The sequence below is a fragment of the Dreissena polymorpha genome, chromosome 6 (genome assembly GCF_020536995.1).
Source record: "Dreissena polymorpha isolate Duluth1 chromosome 6, UMN_Dpol_1.0, whole genome shotgun sequence".
NCBI lineage: Eukaryota > Metazoa > Mollusca > Bivalvia > Myida > Dreissenidae > Dreissena > Dreissena polymorpha.
The window spans coordinates 11,420,480-11,433,011 of record NC_068360.1 but is presented as its reverse complement, the minus strand read 5'-3'; the positions used below and the strand labels follow the sequence as shown (position 1 = coordinate 11,433,011).

At 37.7% G+C, this 12,532-nt stretch overlaps 1 protein-coding gene across 5 annotated transcripts in view; it reads left to right on the top strand.

Annotated features, from left to right (window-relative positions):
• Window positions 1-12,532, top strand: part of LOC127836301 (phosphatidylinositol 3,4,5-trisphosphate 5-phosphatase 2A-like) — a 120,530-nt gene that overhangs the window by 69,912 nt on the left and 38,086 nt on the right. For all 5 annotated transcript variants that reach the window (XM_052362815.1, XM_052362814.1, XM_052362817.1 and 2 more), the window contains 8 exons: window positions 1,493-1,570; window positions 2,333-2,482; window positions 3,058-3,193; window positions 6,001-6,198; window positions 8,783-8,953; window positions 10,492-10,635; window positions 11,303-11,399; window positions 12,341-12,485. In XM_052362815.1, coding sequence (XP_052218775.1) covers window positions 1,493-1,570; window positions 2,333-2,482; window positions 3,058-3,193; window positions 6,001-6,198; window positions 8,783-8,953; window positions 10,492-10,635; window positions 11,303-11,399; window positions 12,341-12,485 — 1,119 coding nt within the window. The remainder of the gene's footprint in view (window positions 1-1,492; window positions 1,571-2,332; window positions 2,483-3,057; window positions 3,194-6,000; window positions 6,199-8,782; window positions 8,954-10,491; window positions 10,636-11,302; window positions 11,400-12,340; window positions 12,486-12,532) is intronic.

Genomic DNA, 12,532 nt, shown 5'->3' with positions numbered 1-12,532 from the left:
GTGTAATATGATATTTTTAATGACTTTTCCTTTTTACTATTTTTATCCCCCCCTTCGAAGAAGAGGGGGTATATTGCTTTGCTCATGTCGGTCTGTCGGTCCGTCCACCAGGTGGTTGTCAGACGATAACTCAAGAACGCTTGGGCCTAGGATCATGAAACTTCATAGGTACATTGATCATGACTCACAGATGACCCCTAATAATTTTGAGGTCACTAGGTCAAAGGTCAAGGTCACGGTGACCCGAAATTGTAAAATGGTTTTCGGATGATAACTCAAGAACGCATACGCCTAAGATCATGAAACTTCATGGGTAGATTGATCATGACTCGCAGATGACCCCTATTGATTTTGAGGTCACTAGGTCAAAGGTCAAGGTCACGGTGACCCGAAATAGTAAAATGGTTTTCGGATGATAACTCAAGAACGCATACGCCTAGGATCATGAAACTTCATAGGTAGATTGATCATGACTTGCAGATGACCCCTATTGATTTTGAGGTCACAAGGTCAAAGGTCAAGGTCACGGTGACCCGAAATAATAAAATGATTTTCGGATGATAACTCAAGAACGCTTTTGCCTAGGATCATGACACTTCATAGGTACATTGATCATGACTCGCAGATGACCCCTATTGATTTTCAGGTCACTAGGTCAAAGGTCAAGGTCACAGTGACAAAAATCGTATTCACACAATGGCTGCCACTACAACGGACAGCCCATATGGGGGGCATGCATGTATTTACAAACAGCCCTTGTTATTTAATTGGTTCGCAAAATATAATATTTAAGATGACTGGTCATATGGAATTTCAGTTGACTGGTTCTCGTCATATGATATTTCAGTTGACTGGTTCTCATCATATGATATTTCAGTTGACTGGTTCTCATCATTTGATATTTCAGTTGACTGGTTCTCATCATATGATATTTCAATTGATTGGTTCTCTTCATATGATATTTCAGTTGGCTGATTAATAACATATTATATTTCAGTTCATATAGAGTTTCAGTGGACTTGTTTGTGATCTATTTTAGTTGACAGATTAATGCCATATTCAGTTTCATTATTACCCCACAAATGAAGTTTAGGTGGGGGGTATAGAGGAGTGAGCTTGTCTGTCTGTCGGTCTGGTGGTCGGTCGGTCTGTTTTAAGTGTCTGCGCTCTCTATTTCAAGTTGTTGTCATCTGATCTTCACCAAACTTGGTCAGATGTTGTATCTAGATGATGTCTAGGTCAAGTTTGAATATGGGTCATGCCGGGTAAAAAATTAGGTCACGGGTCACTTAGTGTGTTTAAACATTGAGCATGGTGTCTGCTGTTTTTTGTGAAGACAACATGCAAAATATTCTGTGTCAATGCGGCATGTGGGGGTATTGGTCACGTTTGTGACAAAGCTCTAGTTTGCCTGGTAAACATGACATTCAGTTGGCTGATTAATCTCATGTAGGATTTTCAGTTGACTGGTTCCTCTGATGTGTTATTTCAGTTGACTGGTTCTGGCCTGCCCTCTCTGCTGGAACAGATGTCGCGTGTTAGGACCAAGGTGCTGAACATCCAGACAGAGGTACGGACACTGGTGGCCGCTTTCTGTGAAAATTGGGCTTAATGCATGAGTGTTGAGGGTCGTCCCTGATTAGCCTGCACGGGCTGATCTAAGCCTTAACTGTTGTGTTTTTTTTAAAGAAGAGAGCTCCTTGTAACAAAAACACCATGAAAGCTGAATTTTTTTGTTCCTGATTAGCCTGTGTACAGTGCACAGGCTAATCTGGGATGACAGTTTTCACACATGAAGCCCCGTTGTCCAAGAACAAGGCTCAGATATATTGATTAAAAGCGAGTTAGTTTTTACAAAGTATTTCTTAACAAAGTTTTTCAGGGACACATTGCAACTTAAATGAAATATATGTGTCAGATAATCTTGATACCTGAAATTCTGTATTTTTACATTAATTCTGAAATGTTATTTTTGAGTGATAAAGTAGTTTAATTGCTTTGTTTGTTTCAGACTTAGAAGGTAAATATTAACTTGCCACAGGATAAGATTTTGCTTCATATAGGCCCTGTTCTGAGAAACTAGGTTGATTTTTTTTGCATAAAGTATTGTTCCAGATAAGACTGTGCTGACTCAGGGACAACAACTTTTTGCTTAAACTAGATTTTTACTTAGAAGAGTGTTGCCCCTGATTAGCTTGTTCGAACTACACAGGCTTATCTCTGACATACATGTATATACTTTACCCTCATGTATTAAGCCCCATCTTCCCAGACCAGGGGTCATATATGTTTCTGTACTCTGGTCCCCGATGTACTGTTGTGTTCGATTCAGGCCCAGGAAACCATTCAACTAACCACGATTCCCTCGGAGTACGAGTTCCTGGACTGTCATGTCTCAGAGAAGGAATTTGTCGCGGGCATAGTGGCCGGTCCTTTCCTCAAGTCCAAGTACCGACCTTACATTCCACAGAGCAAGTTTGAGGTATGTATTTGTGCAACTGTGTGCGCGGTGGGTACATGACTTGAGAAATGTTTAACAAAGCTTTTGAAGTGTTGACACAATCATGTATTTTGATTTCCTTTTTCCTCTGAAATAAAAAATCTTAACATTGCTTCAGGTCAATAGAATGAACATGATGTTTCATTTAACTGGACAATTAAAAAAAAATTAACTTAACTGAATGTGTACCTATGTAAATTTTATAAATGTGTACCTATTGTAATGATCAAAAGAGCTTGGTGCTTATGGGTGATATCTTTACTGTTTGTTCCTAACATCCTTACTGTATTAGGGATATTTCCTTACTGTTTGTTCCTAACATCCTTACTGTATTAGGTATATTTCCTTACTGTTTGTTCCTAACATCCTTACTGTATTAGGGATATTTCCTTACTGTTTGTGAGATGAACAGATATTCAAATAATTTTTATTATCAGTTTATTAAAAAAATTCAAATAATTGTTGCCATCTCTAATATTTACTGATATGCTGCAATTCGTCACCATGATATCCTCAAGCTTTCCTAAATTGTATGATGTTGATTTTTTTTTTCACAGGTTAAAAAGATCAAGCATGGGGGTAAAGCAATGTCGAAGATAACTTTGAATGTAGACCTGCAAACTGGCAAGTACTCTGTTCTAAAGTTGGCTGGCAAAGAGAACCTGGTGCATAGCTCCTTCGATCATGACAGAAGTAAGCTGGATTCTTATTGGTGGTTTTTTCTAGCTCCTCTTGTAACAGAAACAAAGCTTGATTTGTATTGGATGTTTTTATGCCCCCAGATCGAAAGATCGGGGGCATATTGGTTTTGGCCTGTCTGTCAGTCTGTCTGTCTGTTTGTCATTCATTGTATGTAATTCCGTCTTTCCGTCCGTCCGTCCGGCATATCTTGGGGGATTTACTTGAAACTTGGTATGAGTATATATATATGGATAAGAGGATGATGCACGCCAAATGGCATTGCACACCATCAGATAATAACAGAGTAATGGCCCTTTGTATCTTGAAAAAATGCTGTTTTTGTGTCTCGAAGCCATATCTTGGAAGTGCTTTGACGGATTTCATTGAAACTTGGTATAAGTATAGATATGGATAAGAGGATGATGAAGGTTGGCGTTGTCCATCTATCCAGAAAACTTTTGTGTCCAGAAGTATAATGGCGGGGGATATCAATTTAACAAATTTGCTTGTTTTTTAGCCGGATTTTTTTCGAAAAAATCTCGGCTTATAGATTGATGTTGTCGGGCGGGCGGGCGGGGGGGCGGGCGGGCGGGCGGGGTGGCGGCGTGCTCGAAAATGTTAAAGTTCTTATTTCATGGTATAACTTTGGTATGCTTGGACCTAGAGTCTTCAAACTTGACATGAAGGTTGGCCAGGATTAACAGATGACCACTGGTCATTTCAAGGTCATTCATTTGAAGGTCAAGGTCACTGTGACCTTCAATATAAAAAATGTTAAAGTTGTTATAACTTTGGTATGCTTGGACCTAGAGTCTTGAAACTTGACATGAAGGTTGGCCATAACTAGTTAGTAACCACTGGTCATTTCAAGGTCATTCATTTGAAGGTCAAGGTCACTGTGACCTTGAATGTAAAAATGTTAAAGTTCTTATTTCATGGTATAACTTTGGTATGCTTGGACCTAGAGTCTTCAAACTTGACATGAAGGTTGGCCAGGATTAACAGATGACCACTGGTCATTTCAAGGTCATTCATTTGAAGGTGAAGGTCACTGTGACCTTCAATATAAAAATGTTAAAGTTGTTATAACTTTGGTATGCTTGGACCTAGAGTCTTGAAACTTGACATGAAGGTTGGCCAGAACTAGTAAGTAACCACTGGACATTTCAAGGTCATTCATTTGAAGGTCAAGGTCACTGTGACCTTGAATGTAAAAATGTTAAAGTTGTTATAACTTTGGTATGCTTGGACCTAGAGTCTTGAAACTTGACATGAAGGTTGGCCAGAACTAGTAAGTAACCACTGGACATTTCAAGGTCATTCATTTGAAGGTCAAGGTCACTGTGACCTTGAATGTAAAAATGTTAAAGTTCTTATTTCATGTTATAACTTTGGTATGCTTGTACCTAGAGTCTTCAAACTTGAAATAAAGATTGGCCAGTACTAGAAGATGACCACTGGTCATTTCAATGTCATTCATTTGAAGGTCAAGGTCACTGTGACCTTAAATGTTAAAATGTTAAAATTGTTATAACTTTGGTATGCTTGGACATAGAGTCTTCAAACTTGACATGAAGGTTTGCAAGCACACTTAGATGACCACTGGTCATTTCAAGGTCATTCATTCTAAGGTCAAGGTCACTGTGACCTTGAATGTAAAAATGTTAAAGTTCTTATAACTTTGGTAGGTAAAAATGTTAAAGTTCTTATTCCATGTTATAACTTTGGTATGCTTGTACCTAGAGTCTTCAAACTTGACATAAAGGTTGGCCAGTACTAGAAGATCACCACTGCTCATTTCAATGTCATTCATTTGAAGGTCAAGGTCACTGTAATGAAATTGATGGAAACTTCAAACAATATGTTACTAATTTGCTAATAAAAAAATTGAGATCAAACTTTCCTAATTGTCAATTCAAGTTCATATTTGTGACCTTAAATGTTATTGTTGTTCATGTATATGCATGCATTCAAAACATAACACAAGGTTTGCTCATGCCTTGAAAAGTACTTACATTTCATTTTGACCTTTGAACAATATTTCAGTAATTTAAGTATTGCATTGACAAAAACACGAAAGGTACTTTCCTGTCATTTAAATCAAAAATCCGGCTGCAATGCGGTCATCTCCGACCGCGGAACTCTTGTTCTAAAATAGCTGCAGTGTGACTTCAAAGCGCAGTTGTGGGCATTATGTTTCACAAACACAGCTCTTGTTTTTAGCATCTCTTTTAACAGAAGTAAACTTGATTTCTGTTGGTTGTTTTTTGCTAGCTCCTTTTGTAACAGTAGTAAGCTTGATTTCTGCTGGTTGTTTATTCAAGGACCTTCTGTAACAGAAGTAATCTGGATTTCAATAGGTTGTTTCTTCTAGTTAATTATATTCTGATAACATTATAGACCATGAAATGAGGAAGCATTACATCTATTGAAAGTATTAGAACAACATATTCATATAATATGATATAATTATGTCCTATATGGATGCAGCTATGAATTGCAGTGTCCTAGATATTTCAAATGCTAATGTATTCACACATTTGTATCTAAAATGCCTACCTCTTTTCCTCTGAGAAGCAAAGTAAAATGGCTCTAAGCAATTTACATAAAACCAGAAAAGCCTGCGAGTAACTTGCAGTCTGTTCAGGTTTTATGGTGTCTGCTGCTCATCAGTATCTTTAAGAGTTGGAAATGAAGCCTGTAACACTTGAACCTTGTAAGGAAGATATTTTGATTCAATTTGATTGATTAGGGACTTTAAACATGTCAAAGTTCGTATCTAAGTGGTAAAGGGTGGTGACTCCTTTTGTATGTTTCAGTTTTGCACCTGATTAAGAGCACGAAGCACAAGTGCAACTTGGACGTGATACTGGATGGCAAGAAGAAGCAGACGTACTCGTTTGCAGACCCTCATGCTCGAGAGAACTTCTGTCTGCAGATACGACAGATGAAGAACATGCACTCAACCGAGGCTGAGATCGATCAGATATCTCTGTTTGTTGGGACATGGAACATGGGTATGTCTGTTTGTTGGGACATGGAACATAGTAATGTCTGTTTGTTGGGACATGGAACATGGGTAAGTCTGTTTGTTGGGACATGGAACATGGGTATGTCTGTTTGTTGGGACATGGAACATGGATATGTCTGTTTGTTGGGACATGGAACATGGGTATGTCTGTTTGTTGGGACATGGAACATGGGTATGTCTGCTTGTTGGGACATGGAACATGGGTATGTCTGTTTGTTGGAACACGGGTATGTCTGTTTGTTGGGACATGGAACATGGGTATGTCTGTTTGTTGGGACATGGAACATGTGTATGTCTGTTTGTTGGGACTTGGAACATGGGTATGTCTGTTGAGACATGGGTATGTCTGTTTGTTGGGACATGGGACATGGGTATGTCTGTTTGTTGGGACATGGAACATGGGTATGTCTGTTTGTTGGGACATGGAACATGGGTATGTCTGTTTGTTGGGACATGGAACATGGGTAAGACTGTTTGTTGGGACATGGAACATGGGTAAGTCTGTTTGTTGGGACATGGAACATGGGTAAGTCTGTTTGTTGGGACATGGATCATGGGTTAGTCTGTTTGTTGGGACATGGAACATGGGTATGTCTGTTTGTTGGAACATGGAACATGTGTATGTCTGTTTGTTAAGACATGGAACATGGGTATGTTGAGATCTGGTACATGGGTATGAATGTAGGATGTTTTTCAGTTCAACAGGAAATAGTTACTGTGAAACCATTATTATTTGTCGGACATTAATTTTTGTCTTTTTCGTCCTTTGACCGATGGACGAATTCAAGATCCTAACGAACAATCATGTCCCATATTTGAAACAAATAAGACTGAATTACCATAGGCATGAGGCATTTAAATCCAGCATAATCCACGCATATACACAGAGCTCGAAATTAACACTCGCACACTTGCAAAATGCGAGAAAAAAAGATTGCAAGGTTAGTTATAAGCCACTAGTATTTTTTGCAAGTAAAGAAATAGTGAAAAAAAAACGAGTTATATTGCTAAATGCGTTCGACGGCATGAACGTAGGTCAATTTTTTGAACGTCCGAATACCCATATGCGAAAGGGCGCACCTTGTTTGTAGACTGGTATATTTATAGTACAGATACCCGGATGGTATTGATACAAAGAACATGAAACAGTCGACTATTCACACTCAAGTTAAATCCGGTTTTGACACAAAGGGGTGTACATTATACGTGTACTGACAACTGACATTTCCTGTAAAACGCGAATGCAATAAGGCTGTATCGAATGCGTTGACTTCGTTTAGGTATAATAGTGTTGATTAGCGCTAATTGTTAACAACTTTATTACCCATTGTGTGTATTGTGTTTTTCAGGGGTGTTGCAGATTATACAGTCAACACGCGGTGAATCCGGATTAAAGACAATACTATTAAACACAATTAAAATATGACGATGTGTGATCAACACCTGACTGAAATATATTCTGCGCTTTTTTTACAAATTAATAAAGAACATATTGATTTGTGTTTGGTTGTCAATGATTGTAATGGAAAAATACTAATTGGCAATTGGTTTCATTGTTTAAAACACTCGTTAACGGTTATTCAGTCCCACTTATCCGCTAATCATAACAAAGAACGTGTCAATGACATAAAATAATAAGGGACAGTTACTATCACCTGAAATAACAGACTTGTTAATTGGCATATGCCAAACAAGGCCCACCTCCTGCAAGTGACTACCAAGTGTCACCTCTCTTTCCCCAGCACGATTTTTTCGCAACCGCGTGTTACATGTATTACAAACATTAAAAACAAATCGGACGATTTTTTTTCAAAACCAGAAATGGACGAATTCAAGTGCTGACGAAATAGTCATTTTTTTAAAAAGGACGAAATTTCGTGCTGACGAAAATAAATGGTTTCACAGTATATCAGTTTATGTTAAGAGGAAGGTCATATTAATTGAAAACAACCATAAAGCCATCATATGTTTAGTAAAATAAAAAAAAACTGTTTGATACCAAGATGATAACAATTTTAGACACAAAAAGAAACAGAAAACAAATATTGTACAAATATTTAGGTCAAGTGCTCATCACATCATTATGGTCAAGTCAAAAGTTGAAAATCATATTTATTTCCACTAAAATTGAAGTGTTGTAACAATTTGTTTACTTATTTCTTTTAAAACTGGGTCGTAGAGGTATGATAAACAGAAAAACAGGTTTTTGCCTAATCTTTTTGTAATATAGCATGCTCGGCACAAATCAAATGACATCTTGGCAAGCCTCGCCAGTTATTTTATTCCATACCTGATATATTACAAAACCCTTAGGCAAAACCTGTTATTCTCTTTGTATATTTCCCCTGTTATTCTCTATGTATATTTCCCCACCTGTTATTCTCTATGTATATTTCCCCCACCTGTTATTCTCTATGTATATTTCCCCACCTGTTATTCTCTATGTATATTTCCCCACCTGTTATTCTCTATGTATATTTCCCCACCTGTTATTCTGTATGTATATTTCCCCACCTGTTATTCTATATGTATATTTCCCCACCTGTTATTCTCTATGTATATTTCCCCAGGTGATGCGTCCATCAATCAGAGTCTCAGCACGTGGCTAAAGTGCACGGGGTCGGGTGCCTCGCGGGACCGGGTGCTGGGAGTTATCCCCCATGATGTGTACGTCGTGGGCACACAGGAGTCCAGCACCACGGAGAAGGACTGGGTCAGTCAGCTGAAGGCAGGACTCAAAGGTAGGGAACTGTGGGGTCTATTTCTTTTTTTATCCCCTGCCAAAGGTGGAGGGACATTTTATTTGAGTTGTTTATCTGTCAGTCTGTCCTTCAGTCCGTCTGTCTGTCTTTTTTAAAATTTATTTATGGTTGGGGATATCAATTTATTTATGGATGGGAATATCAATACAACAAATTTTCTTGTTCCAAATGTTACCATACAAAGGCCCTCAAATGTCTAGGGGATGCTACTGAATATATCGATTATTGGGACAGACTTTCTTGAGTCATCTGTGTGAAAGAGACATCCTGAAACAGATCTCTGGACATACATTAAAGACGCAGACATTAATTTTATTTAGCGTGAACACTTGAAGTTTCAGTAGATTGTTTTCAGGTGTTGTGTGTCAGCTGCTCCAGATAAGCACTTGAACTTGTGGAAAATGTTTGCATAATTAACAAAAAGTTTTATTAGTTGATGGTGATTTACACATTGACATACACCAAAAGATTACAGTTCTTGTAATTGTATACTGATGGGATCTTTAAGCTAATAAATAAAACAAGACTATTGCCAAGCAATATATGTCCCCTACCGGCTCCACCATCTAAAGCGTTGAATTTCTCACTCTTGTTTCAGCATGTGTCAATTCCTCACTCTTGTTCCAGCATTTGTCCTAGGAAAGGGTTGAATTCCTCCCTCTTGTTTCAGCATGTGTGAATTCCTCACTCTTGTTTCAGCATGTGTCCTTGTGGACATGGTGGTAAAGGGTTGAATTTTTCACTCTTGTTTCAGCATGTGTCAATTCCTCACTCTTGTTCCAGCATGTGTCCTTGGAAAGGGTTGAATTCTTCCCTCTTGTTTCAGTGTGTGTCCTTGGAAAGGGTTTAATTCCTCCCTCTTGTTTCAGTGTGTGTCCTTGGAAAGGGTTGAATTTCTCACTCTTGTTTCAGCATGTGTCAATTCCTCACTCTTGTTCCAGCATGTGTCCTTGAAAAGGGTTAAATTCCTCCCTCTTGTTTCAGTGTGTGTCCTTGGAAAGGGTTGAATTCCTCCCTCTTGTTTCAGTGTGTGTCCTAGGAAAGGGTTGAATTCCTCCCTCTTGTTTCAGCATGTGTGAATTCCTCACTCTTGTTTCAGCATGTGTCCTTGTGGACATGGTGGTAAAGGGTTGAATTTTTCACTCTTGTTTCAGCATGTGTCAATTCCTCACTCTTGTTCCAGCATGTGTCCTTGGAAAGGGTTGAATTCTTCCCTCTTGTTTCAGTGTGTGTCCTTGGAAAGGGTTTAATTCCTCCCTCTTGTTTCAGTGTGTGTCCTTGGAAAGGGTTGAATTTCTCACTCTTGTTTCAGCATGTGTCAATTCCTCACTCTTGTTCCAGCATGTGTCCTTGAAAAGGGTTAAATTCCTCCCTCTTGTTTCAGTGTGTGTCCTTGGAAAGGGTTGAATTCATCACTCTTGTTTCAGTGTGTGTCCTTGGAAAGGGTTGAATTCATCACTCTTATGTTTCAGCATGTGTCCTTGGAAAGGGTTGAATTCATCACTCTCTTGTTTCAGCATGTGTCCTGGTGGACATGGAGCTGGTGGAAGTCTGCTCTCTGTGGGGCATACGTCTCGCCATCCTGTGTAAGCCTGAACACAAGGCACACATCACAAGGGTGCAGCGCAGCTCTGTGAGGACTGGCATTGCAAATGCTTTAGGTACGAGTTTTATGTAGCATATCATCAAAGCAACCATCAATACTGTGAGTATTTTAATTGCAAATGCTTTAGGTAAGTGTTTTATGTAGCATATCATCAAAGCAACCATCAATACTGTAAGTATTTTAATTGCAAATGCTTTAGGTACGTGTTTTATGTAGCATATCATCAAAGCAACCATCAATACTGTGAGTATTTTAATTGCAAATGCTTTAGGTACGTGTTTTATATTTCATACCATCAATACATATGAAAGTATTGTGGACAGCTTTAAGTGGATGGAGTTTATCACGTATGATAATGTTTTTCATAATAACGCGTGTACAGTTGTGCATAGCTAATCTGTATGTAACAAATAGCTAGGATGCATATAATTACATTTAATGTTTTTTTCAACTTGGTTTTGGTGCTTAAATAAAATTCAATCCACTGTAGAAATTTGAAAAAAAAGTACAATACTGTAAAGGTATGTACTGTATTATGTAACTTGTGGTACATGTTTATGAATAAAATCAAGTATAAATATAGATCTGTAGGAATCAGTACATGCTCATAATTTATACATAAATACTGAGTTAAGAGTGTTATATTAATGTTAATACAATTTCTTCAAGAATGGCAACATTAATGTCACCATTCTGTAATTCATTGTATATGTCGTTTCTAGGCAACAAAGGGGCCGTGGCAATTTCCTTCTACTTCAACGGTACTTCGTTCTGTTTCATCAATACTCATTTGACATCTGGAGACGAGCGGTGTAACAGGTATGGAAATCATGTTGTTTAATTGTGGGATATTTTGTTAGATGTATTCTGCCTTTTAAATTGCACCTTTAAAATTCATATTAAATGTTGACAAAATAATGATTGTGTTTCTTTATTATATACATTTTACCAAAATAGTTATCGTACTGGCATTATATGCATATTGCATGATGAGGTAAACCTGTCTGCAACAGTATTTTTCATGGTTGACAAAATGCATCATCCTTCAATAATGCGATATGAATTTTTTAAGATTTTGCCTGTTAGTATAACTAAATAGTAAAAACATATTTAAGAGTAAAAAACTGCCCATTTTATGTATCAATGTTCTGTCCCTAATCATATTGTAAACACAGACACTTTTCAAATTATTAAAGCAAAAGTCTTGTGTTGTTTAAGAACACCCCCATATCAAATATACACTTAAATGATTTTTCATGGATGAATTAAGTTTCTAGGAGAGTTTTTTGAATGCTTAGTTTTTAATGTATGCCAAATTGTGAAGAAATCAGTTAATAATTAATCTAGACAAAAAATGTAACTGGTGCATTAGTAGTTTTATTGAGTGCAATAAGAAATGTATCTTTTGCATTGGAAAGTTTATTGAGTGTAATAAACAGTGTAAATGTTGCATTAGAAATTTTATTTAGTGTAATAAATATTGTTACTTTTGCAATTTTACAAACATAGGTCTAAGTTTGTTGGCGGCAGTGGTTGCTCTGAAATTTATGCTGAAAATTACTCATGAATGTTCAGTACAATAGGTATGAAACAATAATGAAATGTTCGTAGACATAAACTGAGGGTTCAGTTCAGGTTTTTGTGAAATTGCAGTTATTTCTCTTGGAACATGCACTGTCAAATGACCGGTCTTACTTGTAAAGTTCAAATTTTCGGTTCAGCATGCAGACAAATGTTTTGAAACAAAACCAAAATTTCAGGAGGAACCAGAATTTCCGTGACATTGTGAAGAACCTGACCTTGAATCTGGGTCAGAAGCACCTGTCACTGTTCGACATCACAAGTCAGTTCCAACACGTGTTCTGGCTGGGTGATCTCAACTATCGAATCGAGGAGGATATAAAGGTGAGGGCATGAGTTGTTTATGCTTTGGAAAAGGGTCAAAGGGTCTT